The sequence below is a fragment of the Phoca vitulina genome, unplaced genomic scaffold (assembly GCF_004348235.1).
Source record: "Phoca vitulina isolate PV1807 unplaced genomic scaffold, GSC_HSeal_1.0 scaffold2, whole genome shotgun sequence".
NCBI lineage: Eukaryota > Metazoa > Chordata > Mammalia > Carnivora > Phocidae > Phoca > Phoca vitulina.
This window is the reverse complement of record NW_022589705.1, coordinates 57,712,956-57,736,149: the sequence shown is the minus strand read 5'-3', so window position 1 is coordinate 57,736,149 and position 23,194 is coordinate 57,712,956. Positions and strand designations below refer to the sequence as shown.

Genomic DNA, 23,194 nt, shown 5'->3' with positions numbered 1-23,194 from the left:
AAGCCCAGCTTGCCCAGGGACGTGATTTCTACTGGGACCACTTGGGAGGCCTCAGAGCTATGGGGGAGATGTCTGTAGGCCATCAGCCTGAGCCTGGCATCCTTATCCAAGCTCGGCAAACGAATCCTAAAATGGTCAGGCTATGCAGAGGAAAGAACCGCAAAAGGCTTACAAGAGCCATCACCCCTCATTATTAAAGAGGGGCCTGATTCACCTCACCAGCGCCAAGTTCCGAAAGCAACCCCAGAGCCATCTCGCACCAGGCCATGGGCCCGGGGCGCCCCTCCCCACACCAAGCAGAAGAAGGTCGGCCGGACTCCAACTCTACATTTTTGAAAAATTTATTTTATACCCTTAGAAGCTAAGAACTCTGCCACTCATGAACCAAATTTAGGATTAAGATTCTCCCCTAGTTTATCTACTTCCTTTTGAAATTTTATAAACAAGATTTTGTACACAAGAGGTAGCAGAGGAAAATTCCAGTCTGCTTGTTCCAAGCTCAAAAGGTAACTGCACACATCTCAATGTTAGCAGGGGGGGTGGGGCAAGACAGGGGAAGTCCGAGGACACGATGCTCTGGGTCCTACCATTTCTTCTAGTTGCCAGTGACCGTGTGAGTACTCCAGGAGAAGTCATGGGCAAGATACCCGCTGGGCTGCTCGTTTGTTTTCCTTCCCAGATGGCTCCGAGGGGCAGGCGTGGCACCCTACGGTGGGCCTCGCTAAGGGAGTGTCTTGAGAACACACAGCATTGAGTTAGTTGTGCAATTCCTACTCGATGTGCAGACCATTTTGAAAGGTTTATAAAAACATCTTCGTCCAAAAAATTGGCAGTAAAAATGACCCTTCCAAGGTAAGCCTGTCATAATTGTCACTTTGTTGTACATTAAAAAAAAGTCCTCAGCAGGTTTGTTGTAGACTGCAGCCGCTGGAAATCAAGTGGTTCCTGGCAAGGAGGAAGTGATGGTCATTGCAGCAACAACACAAACAAACTTAACCAGAGCGTATGATACACAACAGTGACGGGTGATCCTGATGGAGCCTTACAGTGAGGACAGCAGGTGCTAGGGGTGGTGGGAGGCGTTGTTTCCATAGGAAATAAGGGACTAGAAGTGGCAATTTCACTCCTGAATTTGGGCTCCTGAGAGTGCAGTTGCCAGTGATGATATCCCAACACAGATCATCACTGGCATTTCAAGGTCATGTCCTACACAATCGTTTTGTGAGGATGGGGGTGGAGAGCAGGCTGTGGTGGGGGCGGTTAGGAAAACAGTAGGACATGGGAGTATTTATGAACTCAAAATCAATTTTAAAACATCACATTTGAAATTCCAAGAACAGCAGAACCATGTAAAATTTGCCAACTCCTTCTGACCAATTCTCTGAGGGCGCAGTTCTGCTCTTAAATGCAGCCCCGTCTGCAGTGTCCTTGACAATGGCCATCGCTAGGCTGTGGGGGCTGTAGACACACATACAAACTGTGGTCCGGCTGCACAGTCACTTCAACGTTCAGTAGCGAAGGGGCTGGGGGCTGGAGTGCACAGCAGTGAAAGGTGTCTGTCGTGTGTCCACACAATGCGGAAGCCACCAAAAAGGCACTTTGGGGCTGGCCACGCCTCTTTGACTTGGCAAATCTAACCAACAGGGGCAACCTGGCACTTCCTAAGCTTCCCTACGTGCACGGGGAGTTGGAAACAAGGCAGAACACGAAACTAAAGGCAGAACACGAAACTAAAGGCAAAATAGGGTTGAAAATGTGTGTAGAAACTCAAAATACAAAATGTACAAAATATATGAAATACGTTGGCATATCCCCTTCTCCCCTCTGGAGAAAGGGAAGCTGGTTATCTAATCTGAAATGAGTGGATGGTGGTATACTTGGGAAATACCAACAAAATGGACAGCTGTTCAATTACTTTCTGGCTATTTCTGGGAAAATAAATCTTTGTCTCTTTTCAGTGTTCATTAGTCATGTTGAAAAGAAACAGTCTCAAGTTCCTTCTCCACATTAAAATTACTACAACTCACAGAGCAGTGCTTCTCACCTCAAATATTTAACTTCATTTACAACCAGTACCAAGGGTTTTAGTAATTATATCTTAAGCAAAAGCAAATGATTGCAGATCACATGATTTAAGACTACAGTTTATTCAATATGTCTCCAAGCATTAAAAAGATGATTTTATGAAGTCAAACTCAATAAAATTATAATTTAAAGTGCTTTTTATTTTGCGGTTTTCAAAATTTGGGGAAAAATTCCATAACTGATTGATGTCAAAGAATGCACCTTGTACTTCTGGAGGACATTTTTTTTTTTTTTTATTGCTCTTTTCAACCTCAATTATATCAGAAAAATACCTTAAAGAGCATAATAAATTTCCCAATTTTTGATCCTGGTAACATTTCATCAAGATCCAACTTTTATGCCCAGGGCTCTCATCCTGACCCGCCTGAAATTCTATACAAATAGGGAGACATATTAAATACAAAGGTCTGTGTAAACGGAGTTCTTTAACTACTATTTTACAATGAAAAGGAATTTTATCACCTATCTTTACATCATTTTAAATTGGATATTCCTATTCAATGTTACTGCAAGATTAAAAATTTGCCCCCCACATATCTAAAGGCAGCTTGCTTTTTTTTTTAAAATATAAAAACCAAAGGGATTTCTTTTGTAGCATTATAGGGAAAGCAATGGCTTTACCCCATTCACTCTTGTATGTTCGTAACAAAAAAAGTCTGCCACCGGCTTTATTTCCTAGAATCTCCACAGAAACGTGAATCCCCGTGTGGACTGTGCCCCAGGATGGCTGATCCGGGGGCAGGAGTTCTCCCACTGCCAAACAGCTCCTGAACCTTCTCCAGGGGCCAAGAGTGCCTTCTTTAAAAACACACACTCCTCTGGGATCACAGCAGGCCCCCCTAGTCCAAGCTTCGGGCTCTTCTAAAGGGCTCAAGGGTGAGAATCTGATTTCCAAACAGCGCTGAGCACCCGGGAACTGAGCTGACTCCTCACTGCGCGCTCGGTGTGCCTGTTCCTCTAGGGATCCACGTCGTCAAGGTCACTTCTCAACTCGCCTATCATCATGGGGGACTCTGAACCCTTTGAAAAGAGAAGGAAGTTCACTTCATGCACGGTAAAGTTAGAGAAAAGTTTCTCTGTGCCCACTGACCTGTGTTCGGTAAACGAGGGCATTTAACAACTGAAAGTTTATCAAAGGATAATAAAATAGAAATGTAACACCTTATATTTGACGGTTCCCGATTATGCACAACTCTCATTTCCATGTTCTCCCAGTCACTGAAGGCACCCAGCGACTAGGCAACAGTGCCACAGCGCTCGTGAGAACTCGGGGGGGCACCGAGACGGGGCGGCTGTGCGCCGGGCACTGCGCCACTCTGCCAGAGACGGCTCTGGGTCACTCCTGAATTCTGCTTCTGTCAGCAGCTGTGGCCTTTGGTTTGCACACTAACAAAGTTCTGAATGCCTGCCGTGTGTCCTGGGGCTGCTGGTGGTGGAGGTGGGGAAGGAACAGGGAGTCTCTGCAAAGTGACACGTAAAGCCCAGTGGGAGACAGACCGGGGCGGGGGGAGGAGGCCCGAGGTGGAAGGAAAAAAAAGGCATTTGATAAACTACAAGAAGACCATTGGTATCCAGAAGTCACAAAATGAAGGGGGCGGAGGTAGGCAGGGGCCACATCAAGCAGGACTGTGCTGAAGATTCTGGCCTTTACCCTGACAGCAATGGAGAGCCATCGAGGGTTTAAGCAGACGAAGTAGAGGGAAGCAAGAGTGAGGCAGGGAGTTCTCACAAAGCCCCAAGACACTAAGGTGCTTAGGACAATGGAACAGATGCACGGGAGAGATTTAAATGGTCAACCTGGCAGGACCGGTGAGTGGACTGCAGTGTGTCCGGGGCACAGGGTGCTGTTTATGATAAGGACACAGAGGGAGGCCAGCTCCGGTGGGGGTGGGTGGAGGCATGGGGATGGTGGGTGTGAGGTGTCTTTGAGGAAGAGAGCTGGACTGTCCTGTGTGGCACCTGTAAGAATCAAGGTGGTGGAGACAGAGAAAGAACAGCTGGAGGGGTTGGAGGAAGGCTGGGAGAGCGAGGTGCCATGGAAGCCCCGGGAGAGAGTGTTTCCAGAAGGGAGGAGTGGCCACCAGGGTCAGATGCTGCAGAGCGCTCCACTACGATGAGGCCTGAGAAGTGTAGGCTACTTGTCACCGGACCGCTGAGCCAGCCACGGGGCAGGGAGCCAGCCTGGAAGAGGTCGAAGGAAGAGGGAGAGAGAAGAAACTGCAAGTCTGGACCATTCTTTGGAGAAGTCTGGCTGTGAAGAAGGGGAAAGAAGGCAGGGGATAAAAGGGAAGAAGAGTTTTTTTAAAAGGATAAGGGAGAGCGGAGTGTGTCGAAACACTGCGGGAGGGGATGTGCAGAGAGGGAGGGGTCAGGCTGTGTGTGTGTGTGTGTGTGTGTGTACACGCGTGTGCACACACACTGGCACGGGCTGAGTCTGGCAGCTGCAGGAGCTTCTGTCCTACAGCCATTATGTTCTCTGCAAATGAAGTAGGCGAAGAGGTAAGCTGCTGAGCACCATCCCGGGTTAAACTGCATCACGGTGCTGAGCTTCCACGTCCCTTCTGGAAAGTAAGGGTTAACAGGGACCTCACAGGGTGGTTATGAGGATCTGAAAGGTTAAAAAAATAGCACAGACAACATCAACAAGATTCATTTAACCAGGCCTCTGTGCCAAGCACTGTGGTGGAACTCCAGAGACCACCCTCCCGGCACACGCCATTACGGGTACGCCTGCTTCACCAGTGAGCTCTCCATACATACTTCATTCCTTTGCCCACTAGACTGAGCAGTACTGAAAATGTTCATTTTATTTTTTTTTAATAAGCTTAAAGGTATTCTTTGACTCCCCTGACAAGTGGGTATTTCAATGGCCCTTCCAGGGTCTGTGTTTCCAGGAAGGCTGGTGAGAGTCAAAGGTGGAGGGGGTGATTTGTGGCAACCCGGCAGAATGAAGAGAAGCTGCTGGGAGGAACGCTGCCGCGGCCTGGCTTTATCAGGCCCAGCTCCAAGGCGACAGCGCTGCCCACCAGAGCCTGACCAGAGCCTCGTGGAAGCTTCACTCGGCAGCACTGTTCCACCTGGAAGCACACTGCTGGTGAGCCCCGGACAGGGAGCACTAGCGGGCGGGGCTGGTGTCTCCTCTTTTTCTTGATTACAAAAATTCTTTTTGGAAAACTTGAGAGCAGGTGGTGCCCTTTCCCATGAGGACGTGGGCCACTGCTATACCTGTTGTAAATGCCTCTCTCCGTTCTCATTGGCGGGACTGCTCTCCGACCCGTTACTGCTTCCCGATTGCTCTTTCTCATTCAGCAAAGCTGTGGCATAGGCTAACGTGTCCTGTGAGAGATTGAAACACAAGAGGAAAAGTCAGGGGGTGTGCGGTGGCAGCAGTGCCACCAAAGAAGACAACCCTTCACTTGACTGCTGGAGGCGGTGGGAGCCTCCCGGTAGTGCCCACCCGGCAGCCACCAGCGCGCCCCTCAACCTCTGTGACCCACACTGCTTTTCTTCTGGCACATAATTTGCCAACTGCCCAACAACATGCTGTCTTCACAGAAATTCGCCTCTTCTGCCCCCTCTCATTTTTCTTTTTTAAAGATTTTATTTATTTATTTGATGAGAGAGAGAACACAAGCAGGGGGAGCGGCAGGCAGAGGGAGAAGCAGGCTTTCCCCCGAGCAGGGAGCCCGATGCGGGATCATGACCTGAGCTGAAGGCAGACGTTTAATGACTGAGCCACCCAGGCGCCCCAGCCCCCTCTCATTTTTAACCTACACCTCTTGTCTCGGAGGCTGTGGCTTCTGAGAAACACACTGAAAATCCTACCTGTGGGATTTCAAGCCACGTAAAACCAAAAGAGAAGCCTCACCTGAGCTGAAATTGTTCGCTGAAAGGTTTTTCCAGTTGATGTTTCATTAGAGACATTACTCTGTGGTGTCCAATAATGTTCTGACATCTGAGATGGAAGGTCAAAAACGCCATCAGACACGACACACACGCCCACGTGAGTCCACAATTACTGCCATTAGGTATTTGAATATAAAAAGCATCTAACACGGCACACAGATCGACCCAGATCTATCACACCGGCAGGATTTTACGTTCACTCTTGAGTTCAGTGAACCACTAGGTCTCAGATATTCACCCCTGCTCCCTCACCTATGAAGTTCAGACACTGTATCGAGACACGAATTTCATGCGTAGAGATAGCTATCGTATCAACTGGACTGAAAAAAGTTGGAAGTCTGAAAATAACTCTGAGGCCAGTCTCCAAATGAAGAGCTTTTCCCTGACAAGACGTGCTGTTACTGATCCCCGCGTGACAGCCAGCAAGGCTCAAGCTGCAGTGAGTTACCTTCTTCTGCAGCCACTGCACCGCCCAGCTCCAGTGGTGGGAGTTCTCCTTGAAGTAGTCCTTGGCAGCAGGGCACCTGGGGGGTGTACGAGCCAAATGGTTCCTTGCAAATATACTTGGTTCATCTATACTACCTTTTGATTTCGATACACAGATGCAACTTTCACTGAGGTTCAGTTGTATTTCTACTAAGTTTTTACTTGTTTTGGTTTGGATACACTCCCATGTGTAAACTTCGAGAGGCAGAAAAAGGTAAATGTGTAGTGAAAAGTCTCTTATCTAGAATGACCTCATCCACTCAGTTCTAACACGGTTCAAAGATGGAAACTAAAAAATAAAACAAAAAACCCCCCCACAACACATCATCCATTTAATAAGAGAAATGATTCTTAAAAGAATCAAACTGGTCTTTAAATTTTTGTGATTTGAGTAAGAATGATATTAGGGGAAAAACAATTTTAAAGTGTGGTCCTGGAGCCCTCTTTGCATTTTTCCTTGCCCACTTGGAAAGCTGTCCTTCACATTCAAAGACAGTATTGACGGCGACACTGTGTGTATAGAATGGAGGGATGGAGGACACGCATCAGACATACCATGCGGCCCCATCAAGATTTGGAAATGCCATTTAGGCAAGTACTTCTGCTGTCTCGCTGCCAACATCAAGCCTAGTTAACGCACCCCCGATTGTGGCAGGATGGCCTCCATCTGTGTCCACAATGCTATGTCATCTGGAAAAGGCACGTTCATGCATTACTTCGACCAGGCTCTCAATTCATCTGCTGAGGACGCTCACATGCAGCAGCTGAGGCTCAACAGATTTCTTACTCTTATTTTGGCACAAACCCAAGGATGGCAATCCCCATGCTTAAGAGTCAGTAAAAGTCTGGAGCAAAATCAGTGACGCTCTAAGGCAGGCTGGGTGGGGACTCAGTGGCAGCCGTGCAGCCCGTCCGGAGCTGCTGGCCCGTGTACTACCCCGCGGAGCTGAGGTGGCAAGCCACGAAGGCCCCTTCTAACACTGAGAACCTTTGCTCTCCATGTGGCTGTCGGCTAATGAATGGACCAAGACAACGTGCTACAGCTGTACAAGGGGGTGGTATTCAGCCTTAAAAAAGGAAGGAAGTTCCGGCACAGGCCAGAACACAGATGAACCCGAGCGCCTCAGCCTAAGTGAAATAAGCCAGGCACAGAAGCACAAATCCTGTACGATTCCACTTAGGGGAGGCACCTGGAGTCGTCAAATTCATAGCAAGTAGAAGGGTGGTTGCTTGGGGGAGCGGGGGCAGGAGTGCAGGGTTGGTGTTGAGTGGGGACTGAGCTTCAGTCTGGGAAGATGAAGACGTTCTGGAGATGACGCTGTGACGGCTGCCCCATAAAGTGAAGGAACTTATTGACGCCACCGACGGGGATGCCTCAAGAGGGTTAAAGTGACCAACGTCATGTTGCGTGTAGCGTGCCGCCGCTCGACAAAGAGCGAGCCCCTGCCCGGAAGGCCGTGAGCTGTGCTGCAGCCCTCGCTCCGACTGCAGGCACGGCCCTCACCTCCGCCCGCGACGTGCGGCTGGCTGGCCGGCCTCACAGAGCTGTTGCAGACATTGAATGAGAGAGGACAGTGCCTGGGGTCACGAGTCTAAGCAGCTAAGACACGATTCTGTCTCTTGAGAGACTGTTTTCAAAGTGGGGACCTAGAACCTGACGGAGCTGGTAGTGAAGCTACATTACCGAAAGCTATCTCAAACCAAAGTTCATGAACTCTTGCTGGGAAGGTCCCCGAATCTGCCTTGATTCCTGCCTTTCCCGCACAAGGCCTGCTGATTTAGCCTTTTTCTTGGATTCCATAAGATCTGCGGCTCCTCTGACACCCCCCTTCACAGCTCTTCGAGATCATGTGACTAGGTTTCTGAACCATCCAAGCAAGCATGCCCTGAGTCAGACTCTCTAGGAACTAAACCAAGGGAGACTGGTTTCCCGGTCCTATCTGACTTGTAACTGAAGACACCAGTTCCTCCCTGCATTTTGAGTCGATACTTACTTTTGAGCAAGAGTTACGAGAAATTTGACACACTGGTAGCAGCGACTGCTGTCCACGTGGTTGCTGTGGTGCATCAGGGCTGAGTGAAGAGAAGAGGGAATTGTGACAAGAAAGCATGACACGGAAAGTGGGTCCCAGTAACGCCACTTTCTTCTCCTGAACATTCACAACCAACTGGTTTGAGTAGCAGAGAGGGCACTTAACACAAAGCATGGCAGTGCGGCTCAACAGGATCCCCCAAATTGTAATGGGCAGAGACACTGCTTTCAATGGTATTCCAGAAACATATGTGGCGGTGGGAGTTTGGCTTTTGGGAGAACTGAAAGAAGCTCAAACTTCCACAGCTGATTATTCACTCAGACCTCCAAACTTTTCCATGCTCCTGACAGAAGAGCGGTTACAACACTTTTCAGTTTGATAAATGAAAATTTATGATATGTGTTAGGTTCAACAAATGCTTCCTACTCTGTGCTTTGTGGATATAAAAATAAATATCCTTGGTGTGGGCTCTCGAGGAGCGTACGGCCCGGAAGTTCCAGAGAAGCCGGGCGCCACTTGCTGGCCTGCGATGGCTGCAGCTACACAACTTTTTAGCTCACATTACTTTGCTGCAATAAGAGCAGGTCTTCAATCTCTTGCCACAGAACAAAATCTAAAATGACTCAGATTAACTGGAAATACTGGCGGGGTGGTGGGTGTTGGAGAGGACAATTTCTAACCACACTTTTTCTAAGAAACAGCTCATTAAAGGCACTTTAGCCTTCTGAAAAAGAAAACTGCAAAAAGCTTTTATGAGTAGATAAATTTGGGTGCATTAATACCACAGGTAAAAAAATAAAACCAATCCCATTTCATGAGCTTGACAACATCCTGAGCCTGAGGTTTTAGTTTTTCCCTCCCTGATGGCTGCAGAGTGGACTGAAAGATTTCTGGCATCAGAAAGTAGCCTTTAGCTTGTTGAAAAAAGTCACGGCACCCCTGACTCTTAGCCGACCCAGTAACAGGACCCCAAGCTGCACTTTGCTGACTCAAGGGGGAGTGTCCAGTTGGTAAGATCCTCTGGTTTCACGTCTCCTGACCGGAACGCGGGAGCCCATGGCCCCAACAGGCCTCTCCCGGAGCCCTCGCTGACCTGCACCGGGGCCGAGTGCCGGGGCAGACCGGTCGGGGAGGAGGCCAGCCAGAACAACAGGCTGTCTGTGCATCTGCTACAGACATTTCTCAGGAAGGCCAGGCTACTTGCCTAATAATCCATTTTCTGTCTCAAATACAAATTTGACTCGCTCCACTTGTATGGGATCTTCAATGACCTGTGACAGAAGGAGACAAAGACTGGTAAATGAACGAAGGAACTTGTATGAGGCCACTCAGTGGTGTCTTTTAAAAATGATTCTGTTCAAGAGATTAATTTAGTTCTTAACAAAACCCAATATAAATGAACAACAACATGTCACTGGCTTGTATCTCAACAGTGTCTTAAATTTTATTTTATTATTTTAAATACAATGTACTCCCTGATGTGGGGCTCGAACTCATGACCCCAAGATCAAGAGTCACATGTTCTACTGACTGAGCCAGCCAGGCGCTCCTTAAATTTTAAGCTAAAGATGAAAAATTATTAAGTAATAGTTGAAGACGCATTCATTTCTCATCTCCGTGTTCTTACTTGCTACCTCTGTAGTTTTCCACAGGAAGCTACAGTGGGCTACAAGGATGGATATTTCATGATCCCAAGGATAAGCGGTTTAGGGTCTAAACTGTTTACCAAGACCGTGTCGGAGTTTTGCTCCGATACAGGCTCGAGCTGCTGCCAGGAGGTTTACGCCACGCCCCGCGGGGCTGAAGCTGTGTCCTGCTCATGGCTGGACTTCTAGTGCCTGGCACTGACCTGTGCGCAGGGCAGTAACCTCAGTGGTTTGCTGCTGAGCAAACAATACACAGTCCGACTCCTGAGGAGCAACAATCTTCCGTATTTTGTCAAAGTACTAGGATCAAAAAGGAGATAAAGGACCAGAGAGATAGGCTTTTTATAAATGCCATCCATGATGTCTGTCCTTGTTCAGAAGTGTTTATTAAATGCCCACTCTGTGCCCAGGCCTATGTTAAGTCTTAGGGAACTAAAGGGAACCTGGTCTCTCCCTCTGTTTAGTGAGCCCTGGGCTGGGCGCTCATGGGCTCATACCCAGTCACCAAAGTCTACGGTTTCTCTTTCCCAAACACATGGAGACCACACCTATGTGGTCTTCCAATTCCACCCTGGCTTCCTTCTTCAGTCAGTCCTTCAAAACAAGTACCAGCGGAACCTTTCTAACCTAAATCAAATCACGTCACTCTCCTGTTAAGGCCTGCCCATAGTGCCCATCGGTGACGGCAGAGGTTGCAACTGAAACATCTACAGAGGCCAGGATGACAAGAAACGGACAAAGTGGGCTAGGTACTACGATATGAGGCAGCGAGGACAGAGGGCGACTGGGTAGCACATGCCTCATCAGAGGGGGGCGAGCTGACTGCTCTAGGGGATGGGGGCAGGCGGGAAACAGGGCCAATTCATCACACTACCTGGTTTCTCAGGATAGGCCAGAAGCCAGAAATCACAAAACAGAACAACTTTGGGTCAAAGAAAATAGGCATATAGGCAGAACCTGGCCACCTGTGTGCAACCAAGGGCCTACGGGAAAAAGCCCACATGCTCTGGGTACCGGCAGCCTTTCATGATCTGGTCTGGGCTTTTCTCCCCAAGCCCTCATCAGTTCCCTCTTCTGGTCACGCCACTTACTTACTTACAGTCCCTGCACACCAGCTCTGGTGGCCAGCATGGGCTCTGGGGCCAGCTGCCTGGCTCAAATCCTGGTTCTGTCACTTTAACTCGAGGGTGGCCTTGGGCAAATCCCTCTTCACGCAGCATGTCACTGCTTACAACTGAACTCTGCCCTGCTTTTCATACTTCTGAAACTGGGACACATCCTACAGTCAATTACATTCCAGTTTCGTGGCTTGTAAGCAGTATTTCTAGTAGCCCACATAGAGAGCCAATGGTGTCTTAGATTTGAACGAACCGTAGAGCCAGCAATTCACCTCTGACGGCTATCACGAGGTTTAAAGGAGACAACGTCTGTGCGCAGCACGGTCCCCCACGCAAGGTGAGGCCGTCCACGCTCCCTGGCTCTCTGCACTGTCCCTCCTGGATTGTCCAGCTCCCTCCCTGGTCTCCTACCACTCGCCTCTCAGCCAGTAATGACAAAAACCTGACTCCTACAGAGGACTCATAAGTGCAGACCAAGTGAGTGCAAAACGATACAAAGGCACACACTTCTGTTTACAAACATGTGCTGACTAGTACACTTAATCAAGAGCACAAGGGGATCAGAACATCTTTCACTTACCAGTATCTCATGAAGCAGTTGGAACGTATTCTTTAACTCATGGGGTGGAGCTGTTTCTAGTTGGTTCTGAAATATTTTTCAAAAGCATAAAGGTTCCAGTGAGTCTTCAGTGGAAAGCCCGTCCGAGCGGCCAGCAACAGGGCTGGCCTCAAGCTCTACTTCTACCGCTATCACTTGCCCTCGCTGGGCCTCAGTTTGCCCGAATGCTAAACCTGGGGCTAATGCAGTCTCCATGGACTGCAGCACTGCCACGCTGTCCCACTCGACTATGACATTAGGAAGGAGAGAGGAAGAAAGGCAGAAAGGAAAGGAGAGAATTTTAAGTGAACAGGCCCAAATTTCTGTTTCTGTTTCCTTCATACACATCCTGTTCTGTTTTCCAGGATATGTGCTCTGGGGTAAGTACGCTATGAGGGACGTACGTAAGAACAGTCAGCTTATGACACAGAAAACTCTGCCACGAGTTCCTTTTTGCTAAGGAAGGTGTGAGGGTTCGTAAGAGTCACACTGCTCTGCGCCTGCAGCCTCGTGCGTGTGTACCGTGGGGGAGGACACGGCCTTACAACACCGCCCTTCCGAGGCGCCAGGGCCGCCGCGTCTTTACCCTCTGTGAGGTCAAGTCATACCTCCCGCCACTTTATAGACGAGGAGATCGCCTGAGGTCATATAATGAGTGAAGGGTCAGAAGAAAAACTCAATCACCTCTGATACGGGGCTGCACGGAAAGAGGCTGAAGGCAAACACATTGTCCTAAGAGCCTGAACACACAGTCCCCTGATCAGCTGCTGCCTGTCCGCACTACCTGTGTCACCATTACAAACCCCGGGGCAGGCACGAAGCGTGGCAGAGATCCCGTGGGCAGGGACGACTATAAGCAGTGTACATTCACAGAGAGAGGCCCGCAAGGACACATATCCAGGTGACAGTACTGATCCCTGGGGAAGGGCGGACAGGGGACAAGGTTGGTTGGTGGCAGTTCAAGTGGACTTTGGCCTTATTTGTAGGTTTTAATTTTTCACACAAAAAAAGCAGACAGGTATTATCCATGTAATTCAACATTAAAGATGAAAAATAAAACCTAATAAAAATATGTGCAGACTTGCCCCGCGTCGGGCTCCTTGCTCAGCAGGGAAGCCTGCTTCTCCCTCTCCCATTCCACCTGCTTGCGTTCCCTCTCTCGCTCTCTCGCTCTCTCTCAAAAAATAAATAAAAATCTTAAAAAAAAAAAAAATATGTGCAGACTTAAAGGTTTTCCTGGTAATCCCCAGAAAGGCAGTGAACAAGTTGCTTCAGAGCACAGCCCTGGAGCCAGACCGCCAACGCTCAGATTCCCACTCTGCCACTTACTAGTTGTGTCACACGGGGCGAGAGTCACTTACTCTGTGCCTCAGTTTCCTCAACTGTAAAATGGTGACGATAACAGGACTGAAACTGGAAAACCGTTTTACATAATAATGGTCACCACAGCATATCATTAACTATGAAATATATTCTAAATAGTTAAAGATTGAGCCCAGTACAAATGTGCCTCACTAGGAAGGGAATGGTTAAGTAAATTATGCTACACAAGATGATGACATATCCTCAGAGATAACTTAATGATACGGGGAAATACTTCTAATGTCAAGTGAAAAAAAAAGACACAGAATAACAAAGTCAGTAAAATTCCAGTCATGTTAAAATACACGCAGAGAAAATAAAAGGAGACCTGGGAGAATGTTCATGGTGATTATCAATGAATGGTGAGACTCTGAGTTCTTTTTATTCTGTATTTTTTTAAAAATGGGCCTGTACTATTTTTATGATTAGGAAAAGCAACCGAGGTTATTAAAAGAAGCCTATTGCCTGGAAGCAGAGGAATACTTCCTGGAGTCTCCGTGGCAGGCTCTCGGCTCTCGCCAGGCCTCACTGAGGCCCTACCTTAATGAAATGCAGCACGGTGAAGGAGAGATGCTCATTACAGAAACAGCAGTACACCACCATCTCGATGAGCGCCAGGAGCGAGCCCGTCAGCTCTCGCAAGGCAAACATTACCTAGTGCGGGAGCATAAAAGGAGTCAAGTTTTCTTAGGTCACAGTTAACTGTCGATACGTTGTTTCTGATTTAACAGTAACAGAAATGTACTCAGACTTAAGATCTTCAACATCCCCTCAAAATAGGCTTTCTTTAGAACTGCTACGGGACTAAGTCTGTCTGAACAAAATCTGCAAATGTGCACCTTTTTTTCCCGGGAGTCACTTTCATCAGATTTTCAAAGGGAAATTCGCCAAATATATGCCCCCAGAACTAAATTAAAAGAATCACTGACAGATCCCCAAAGTAAACAATGTTAAGCTAAAAAAACTTAAAAAAAAAAAAAAAAAAGAGATACATAGCACAGCACTATTGACATGATTAAAAAACCAGCATGACACACGGCTCAGGGGTTTATACATGTAAATCAAGTTTTGGAAGAGGAACTGGAGGATTAAGTTCTCAAGAGGAGGTAGCTCTGGGCAGAAGGGGAAGGGGCCCAGGCTGCAGATGGGCTGCACAGTGTGTGGTGCAACGGGGCCGTGAGCAGCCCACTCCCACACTCCTGCGGTTTATAAAACACGTGTGCTCCAGAGTTGTGGTATTTCAGGACCAGAGACACACACAAAAGATGGGGAACAAGATCCTCTGAGAATAAACTGAGTATCTGTGATTGCTGAAGAGTTGTTCACCTCCTCCTGAGACCTGGAGGGGAAATTAGCTGGGCTGGACCCAGAAGTCCGATCCCTGGTTGCAGAGAGGACTAATAAAAATTCTCTTCAGCTGCTTATTTTTTTCTGACATATACCCAGGAAGAAATATTAATTTGAAAGAACCATTTCTTCTCTTAACATCACAGTGACACATGGAATATTACAAAAGGCATTTTTCCTCAAGTAGACAATGACAAGAAGAAAAAGAAAAAGGCTCCAGAAGACCAAGTACATACCTCTAACAGGTAAGGCTTTCCTTCAGACAGGAACAACAAGGCTTCTACTTCCTCGTGGAGGGGCAGCAGAGGGCTGGAGGGGGCGACACTAATGGGTGGCCGTTGTTTAAACATACCAGGAGCTTTAGGAGACCAAAGAAACCAAGCCTGTTTCAGTTGATGTTATTTCATGAGAGAGACACCTACAAGGTGAAGCGGTTCTCTAGAGATTCACACATGAGATGGCTGGGTACTTAGAGCCTGTTCCCTCACGGCCTAGGGGGAAGCCGGGCTCGCAGACAGGAGAAAACATGGACCTATTTCTCGCAGTGTGTGCCTAAGTTGTTGGGGTGACTGTTTAGATCTCCCAAGACAATCTTTCAAAGAAGTACAAATATAAATAGTGTATGACAGAAAATGCCCAAATGCCTCTGAGACGCCGGACAAGATACGTGTTGCTCCAACAACTGCCCTCAAACACTGGCCACCACCACCTATGCTAAGCAGAACTGACCAACAGGGAGGGGGTGAGTCGCCCCACGTGCTAGAAAACAAGCACCTGCACTCTGACTTTCTTTTACAAACCCGACTGCACTCCCGAGTTAGGTAGGCAGCCTTGTCTTTTCAGGTGCATGAGTCGGAGTGAAGGAAGCATCCTGCCTCACAGCCACTGAGCGCTCCCCAGAGCACAGCGATGCTCTGTGATTTCCAGCAGATCTTCCTGGTCACACCGCATGAACGCCTGCCACAGCTGCTGCTGGTCAGAGGCACGCCTCACACCCTTCGCCCTACGCTGCTTGCCGGCTGAGGCCTGTGCAGGCTACGAGCCTGGCCGCGCTCTGGCTTCCCATGCCTCACAAGCTTGCGGAGGGGATTAAACACATAGCCCAGAGCTCCATGGAGACACAGCACACAGAAAACCCTGGATACTTTCAGCTGCTTTGTTGTATTATTATTATTATCACTGCCGTTGGTGCTGTCCTGACACGGCCTAGGAACAGTATAAAAACGTGCTACGCACGTAGATTAGAACACTGGGTAAGCACAGAGGCAACATGTGTCTCAGCTGCACGAAATGAGGACTGAGCTACTGGCTTTGGGGGACGGAACAGGAAAGGTACCAAATACATCTTACATTCAAACACATTTCAACGACATAAGCTATATCTGAATCCTCTTTAGCTCTACAAAGTACTTTAACATTTTATCTGATTAATTCTTATTACACCTGGGGAATTATGTTTTTAATATTTCCATTTTGTACTGAGGATCAGAAAGGTCAGGTGGCTTGGTCAAGTTCACAATGCTAGGAGACTCCAACCCACACTTGGCTATTTTCCCCACTAGATTAGCCGTGCCAATTATGGTGATGAATGAACTCTGAATTAGCCTCTAATCCCAGAGTTTTTTTTAATACCTGTATACCCCATCCCATCAAATAAATGATTTGACTTTCTCTTGTGACGAACTAATAAAATAGAGTGAAATTTAACATGCATTAAAACAAAAAATTTTAAAGTGTTCCTCAAATATCAAATAGCCAAATGGGAATTAATATTCATTTAATTGCTAACATTATTAGTCTCCATGCATTATCGACAAATTCACTCTTTCATTCTTCTGCTGGATTAAAGATATGTGAAAGCTCACCAACGTTCCTTTGGGATGAGACATCTGAATGCAAAACCAGTAATGCCACTGTATTATGAAGATTCCCAAATTCTCGTGCTTGTGCTGAACTCCACCGACGTATCTGTCGACAGAGAAGATAGACTGGATGTTAGTGTTTTGGTTTAGAAATGATATGAAAAGGAAGGGAAAGGATGGGCTGGCTCATGCTATTTTGAGCCATGAGTCTTTCTCAATGTCTGATAGTAGAAGAGATCAAAGTAGAAGGAAGTCATGGGTTTTAAGTTAGCTGAAGATGTTTTTTTCTTATAGACACATTAACTTGTGTTCTAAAATCATTCCATTTCTCTATTCAAGTTAGGTACTGAATGCTTCTGATGTGCTGGGTAACTTTCCTATACCCCAGTACAATGGGGAAAACCCGGGAGGCTGGGGAGCTGGTGGCCGGGCCCTCCTGTGCTATTCACCGTGCTAGGTGGATATGGGCAAGCTCTTTACCGTAACTGCACCCGACCTCTCCATGCGACGGCAGAGACGACCTACCTGCCCACTTTGTGGTTCCAATGAAACATGAAAAGTGAAAATGTTTTCCACATTATGTGTGCTCCACAAAGGTAAAACAATATGGATTATGTAACACTATTAATTACATTAAATCTTATTTAAATTACAGTCAACGTCAATCAACCGCCAGTGTCACCGGAGTCCCAGAAAGGAAGAGCGCGCAGTGAACAAAGACACTGTGAATTTCAACGCCCCGCCAACACACAGAGCGTGCTGTGCTGGCAGTACTTGGGAGTGCTGGGCACGAGAGGCGCTGCGTAAGCAGCGCTTACCCTCAGTGCACGGTCACCATTTTTCACATTTAAATCTGTCAAACAGAGGACATACGGTGATGGGAGAAACACGCCAGCACAGAAACGCCAAGCAGGAGAGCCATCCTGGGATCTAGCTAGCCCCACTGCCACAGACAACTTCCCTCTCGCTGTATGTGGACATCATGAGGCCACACTGCTCTGCCTCGCGGCCGCGTCCTCCCCCACTACAAGCTCCCCCACATCAGCAACCTCCGCCGGTACGGCCTTGCCCGCTGTCCCCGAGGGCACGTGGAGGCCCCGGTGCCTCTACTTCCTGAAGGCTTCTGCAACCCCCTAGTCAGAGCCCATCTTTCCTCCTAGGACACTTTTGGACTGATAGTCTCGTTAGTCATTTCCATGGTATCATCAGACTAAACTCTGCCAGGAGGCTGTAAAAACAAAGTCCAAAGAACTTTAAAAGCTATGTAGTACCAGCACCTGGACTCTTACGAGATGAGATATGTTCATCGCCACAAAGAGAGAAACCATGAGGCAACAAAACCATGGCCATCGCACGGGGCCATAAAGCAGCGGGCGTTACCTGGTTGTTTTGCCGGTTGGCCCCGAGGAGAAAGCTGGTCATGTGTCTCAGAGCGGAGTGCCTCAGAAGAAGATCCCCGGCCCGGATACCTTGCTGTCACAAGATATGGACAATGACAAGTTACAGGTCTATCCAGACAAAAATTTGTATTAAGAACACAGTTAACTGAGAAGTTGTCAGGGGTCAGTAAGTTTTGAAATGCTGTAATTTACATACAGAAAGCACCTGTTAGAACTCTGGGGTTTCAACAACCTCACACTGCTCCGCAGCGGCTGCTGCACAGGCCCCGAGGCCCTGGTTCTACTGCGGCCTCCTGCTGCCTTCAGCACCTACACCTGCTATCGGAATTCTGGCAAGCAACAGAGCCCACAAATGCAAATTCTTAAGAGACCCTCAGAACACCTTATCTTTAAATCCAGTATTGACCAGTACAAATTTTTTCCATGTATAAAAAATTCCTTTAGACTAGAAATCTGCTCTATTAGGAAAAGATACTAGAAAAAAATCACTTACCTTTTGTACAAAAGTGTTGAATAGGAAAAAGTACTGAGCACAGTTTTTACAGTTTTCTGGGACATCTTTATCCAACAGAGCAAGCAGTACCTCCAGTAACTGATGAAGGCTCTTTAACTGGTTAGAAGAAAGATGAAACCACGTAAAGAAAAAGCATGTAAGACCGACATTTGTAACAGGGTTAATCTGAAGTAAATCACCGTAAGAACAAAAGTCAAGTCTGATCGATACAATCCAGTCTCAGATTCAGATGGATTTATGCTTTGGAGAGCAAAAACAGAATCATCACTTTATGTTCCAGGGAAAGACTGGTACTGTAGAAACCATTAAGAGGAAAGCCTAGTCTTGTTTTCTAGATTTCAGACTCAAGGGCAGGACTCCATGGCTAATGGTCACATTTTCTGCAGAGCCAATTTCTCTCTGTGTCTTAAAAGAAAGCAGGGGGTTTAGAGGAAACACTTCTGAATCCCTCCCTCCACTATGCTACTTCTTCACATAATCACAGATGCAAAGAATAAAAACACAGACACAGGCATAGGGGCCAGAAATCAAGCCAATGGAGCAAATGGAGAGCAACAGCCTGACAGAATGACAACGGCAATATCAACTCAACCGTGAACTTACTTGAAAGCCCGCTGACGCCTCATGGAAAGCTTTGAAAAACATTTTATTTGTTTAGAAACCATTTTGGTTATCACATTGCTTCTTCTTTCCCTCCCACCCCAACTGGTTTTGGACAAGTCCCTAGAAATGCATCTGTGACTGGAGAATTAGTTCATCTCCCCTGAAGATGGTGTTCACAGGCTTCTGAAATATTCCCATCCGTCCTGTCACACTCATTATAAATACAGTAAGACCCACATTTATATAGCACCTCATTTTCAAAGTACTTTACAATATAAAGTGGGTGGCCAGAGGCACCATTCCCATGATGGGGGGTGAAACAGACATAAAATCCATCAGCTGGATAGCGGACAGAATTCACTGAGGCAATGGCTCGCATGCTTACATCCTCCACCACTCGCGTCCCTTCCTACCACCTGTGCTCCTGCCTCTAGAGGCTGGTGGACTACTGTGCTATAGCCTGACCCCATCTGTAGGGAGCCTGCACTAATTCTGCTTTACCCTCTGTTTGGGCTGGCACATGGGAGGGAGGAGGACAGTAAGAGGCCCTGTGTTAAATATCTTAGAAAAGCTCCACGGGGATATTTCAGAGCAATGGTATCCAAACTGTCCTAAGTGGCTCCCAATGACCGGTTTTACATATTCTGCATCCAGGTAAGGTAAAGTTTGAAAAATGGTCTTGCTGTTTAAGCTTATTGAAAACCAGTGCCTCAGAGCAAATGTCAGCTTCTTTACAATTCCCGGAACTGAGACACGGTCTTCTTCTAGGCCCTCCCTGCAGGGCGTATTTGACCTCCTTGTTCACTCTGGGCTGAGCAAAGCTCCTGAGGTCTAACAGTGACCTCTGGGTCGGGCATTGTTGAGGGTGCCAGGTACTGTAACTGGGTTAGCATCTTTCTTGAAGGACTTGCTCAAGGTTGAACAGCAGAGTAATATCTGGATCTGAAGCAGCAATTCCTAGAATTTGCATTTAGTTTATTGAGACACACTGCCTCCAGCCAATGTCTACAAGGAGCCAATCAAATCTGCAAATAACATTTTTCAAAGTTTTCCATGTAGTGTCAGCTGTTTGAAACAGCAAACTTGGGAAGAAGTGCTATATTTGTTAGGACTTAATAACAGACTGAATAATCAGACTTACAGTATATGTCATTTATTTCCCTAAGACTTAAAATTTGGGGGGATTGAGGACAGTAATAAATACCATGGTTTGTTTTCGCATGTGTGGAACTGTGAACCAGAAAATACGTTGCGGAAAACAGAATTAGGAAGAAGAAATTCAGAAGAACAGGAACAAAGATTAGGGAGTAATAGAGACCAATGAAGAAACTATCTTGGCCGCTGCTTCTGGATGGACGGCACTATTTGGTTTGGCTGTCAATTGCCGGATTTGTATCATGCAAATAGCTTAGTAGGAAAGAGACAAAGTCAAGTGCGGCTCAAAATGCCTGTTGGTCTAGACCAGAGTCTCTAGACTCATGTTAGTCTCAGTTCAGCGAAATCTAACACAGACTCTTGAGAGAAGACTGAAAAAGGAGTACTCTAGAAAATCCTGAAGCAGACCAGAGCAGACCTAGATTCCTAGCCTATCCTGACTCCTGGGATAGGAGAAGGCAAAGACAGCATAACTTCTACCCTGGCATTTATCAGAAAGGCAGTCCATGGGAGGTGCGTTCTAGGCAGCAAAATTACCAGACTCCAATCCTAGGCTCTCTCTCTTATTATGTGCAATACAGAACACTTGGTAGGAACAGAATGTATAAATAACGTCTAAGAAATGAGACCGACCTTATCCTGATAAAACAAGGCACTGTCTAGGGTTTTCTCCAGAATGGTGGCCACGGCAACTCGCACTTCTCTCACACTGCACTCCAGCAAGAAAATCCTAAAACACAGAGAGAGAAAAGACGCACACTGAGAAAGCAAAATGGATTTCGATAAACCAACCTCAGGCCCACCTACTATCCAAGAAACAAAATCCCTCCAAGATGTTGGGTCAAGGTTCCTGAGAGCTTTGGGACACACTCACAGGCTACTGTGATGAAGAAAGAACGCCAAACAGGAAAACCAGACCCCTGGATGCTGAAAAGCGTATTTTCCCCCTTCTTCTCCCTTCTAAAAAATGAGCCATCTGTATAAATGTAATGGTGTAACAGATACATGGATGTAAAGAGATATGAAAGCAAAGAACCTAAAATGTTATAAATTCTGTTCACTCAGTAGTTCTCCCACGGGCACCCTTCCCTTTGAATTTTTCAGAATAAGATAACTAAAGTTCACAGTCAAGAGAGCCCCTCCTACTCCACCTGTGCACCAGTATTTCTACCCTTTTCCTCTCCCTCCCCAGGCCTTGTTACCTAACCCCCCTATACGAGCATTTGCAGCCCAAGAGGTCACGCTTCCCTCCTTTCTTCGTCTATGATGGTGATGACCACAGCAGTCAAGGTTCATCAGGTGCTTCCATGATCTTGGGCACTGCAAGCGCATGATCTACTGCAATCCTTTACACCGCCCCACCCTCCCCCCGCCTGGGAGCGGTGGCGGGGAGGCCTCCGATGCGGAGGGGCATGGTCAGGCAGAAGCGCTGCTCTGGGGGTGACTGGGGTGGGAGTGCCCCCAGAGCGTGCTTCTCCACAGTCAGCTTTATTCTCTGCTTCATATGCTCACTTGGATGTGACAACCCACACTGTTATCAGCAAAGTGAAAACCCACCTGTCTTTTCTCATTTTCTTAGCAGGAAGTTCTCATTATTCCACATGGAAGACTTAACTACAGCCGAGTTTTGAGGACCATGTCTTCCAGGTGCCAGCAGCAAGCTGCTCTGGTCCCCCTCTGAGGGCAGCACTGGCATTTCCTTCCTCCCCTCTCAGGAGTACGCTGAGAGCAGAGCTTCCTGAGGTCACTCTGCTGCTTGTTCCCCGTAACTGTTATTGCTACCGATTAGCTACCTAATTTGCACCAGACTGAGAAGGCTGTGTTCAAAATCCACTAAGACTCTAGGGGCAACTACAAGAAAGTTAAAGAGGTAACAAGTATGCCTGTAATATTTGCTCTAGAGGCTTGATCAGATTCAGGTACAATTCTTTTGGAAAGAGTATCTCCAGGGGCTGCACCACATTTCCTATCATAGACACTCGGAGGCACTATGAGAATACAGACAAATCTAGAATGTGAGGAATACTATAGGGCAAATGACCAGTCTGCCCCTCAAAAAAATGGCACGACAAAAAAAGGAGGTGGTGGGGGAAAGGAACAATTACAGATTACAAGAGTCTTAAGAGACATATAAACTAAATGCAACGTGTGGAGCTTGTTTGGATCCTGATTTGTACATACGCAGTGGTAAAATGAACTTTTTTGAGCTCTCTGGGGAAATCTGAATATGGACTGGGTTTAAAGTGATATGAATATTATTTTTGTTTACTGTGATCATGGTAAAGTGCTTAGTTTTTAAAAAACTACCTTTGGAGATACATGCTGGAAGATTTATAGTGAAATTATATGATGTCTGAGACTTACTTTAAAATACTAGAGAGAAAAAGGGGCGCCTGGGTGGCTCAGTTGACTGAGCATCCAACTCTATGGGCTCAGGTCATGATCTCAAGGTTGTGAGACTGAGCCCTGCATCAGGCTCTGCACTCAGTGGGGTAGTCTGCTTGGGTCTCTCTCTCCCTCTCCCTCTGCTGCCCACCCCCCCGACCCTCATGCATGCACGTGCGTGCTCTCTCTCTCAAATAAATAAATACATCATAAAAAAAAAAAAAGTAAAATACTTGAGAGGAAAAGAAAAAGCAGGCCTGTGAGTGAGTGCTGAGTGGTGGGTGCTGGAAGGGGCAACAAGATGGGTAAAGTGCTGGTAACCTGACCTGGGGAGTGGTATAGGACAGGGTTCTCATTCTGGCTACTTGGCTTCCACAATAAAAACTTTTTAAATATTCTTCGTTTAGTAGTTTTAATTCTTTAGATCAATTTTCAAGCAATACTTAGTACTAATTCAAATTTTTCCAATTATGGTTACATTCAAGCATCGCCTCAAAAAAGGACTATACTGAGAAGCTCTGATCTCAGAGACAGCATCCCCTTCACATTGCTACTTCAGTTGTAACAATGATAACCTAAGTTATCTTAAAAATTGTAAAGAAGTAATTATAAAATTACACAATATAAAATCAAAATGATAGTGATAAATTGACAGTGATAAAGAGACAAAAATATAATAAACTCTCTCAGGAAG

At 46.9% G+C, this 23,194-nt stretch overlaps 1 protein-coding gene across 1 annotated transcript in view; it reads right to left on the bottom strand.

Moving 5' to 3' along the window:
* Positions 1-233: 233 nt before the first annotated feature.
* USP24 (ubiquitin specific peptidase 24) overlaps positions 234-23,194 on the bottom strand; it is a 133,843-nt gene continuing 110,882 nt past the window's right edge. Inside the window, exons 56-68 of the mRNA XM_032428169.1 lie at positions 20,749-20,845; positions 18,337-18,453; positions 17,824-17,916; positions 16,447-16,549; positions 14,818-14,939; positions 13,775-13,888; positions 11,855-11,920; positions 9,715-9,781; positions 8,472-8,550; positions 6,440-6,515; positions 5,954-6,040; positions 5,311-5,421; positions 234-3,105 (exon numbers count right to left, since the gene is read on the bottom strand). Coding sequence (XP_032284060.1) covers positions 3,043-3,105; positions 5,311-5,421; positions 5,954-6,040; positions 6,440-6,515; positions 8,472-8,550; positions 9,715-9,781; positions 11,855-11,920; positions 13,775-13,888; positions 14,818-14,939; positions 16,447-16,549; positions 17,824-17,916; positions 18,337-18,453; positions 20,749-20,845 — 1,195 coding nt within the window. The 3' untranslated portion in view covers positions 234-3,042. The remainder of the gene's footprint in view (positions 3,106-5,310; positions 5,422-5,953; positions 6,041-6,439; positions 6,516-8,471; positions 8,551-9,714; positions 9,782-11,854; positions 11,921-13,774; positions 13,889-14,817; positions 14,940-16,446; positions 16,550-17,823; positions 17,917-18,336; positions 18,454-20,748; positions 20,846-23,194) is intronic.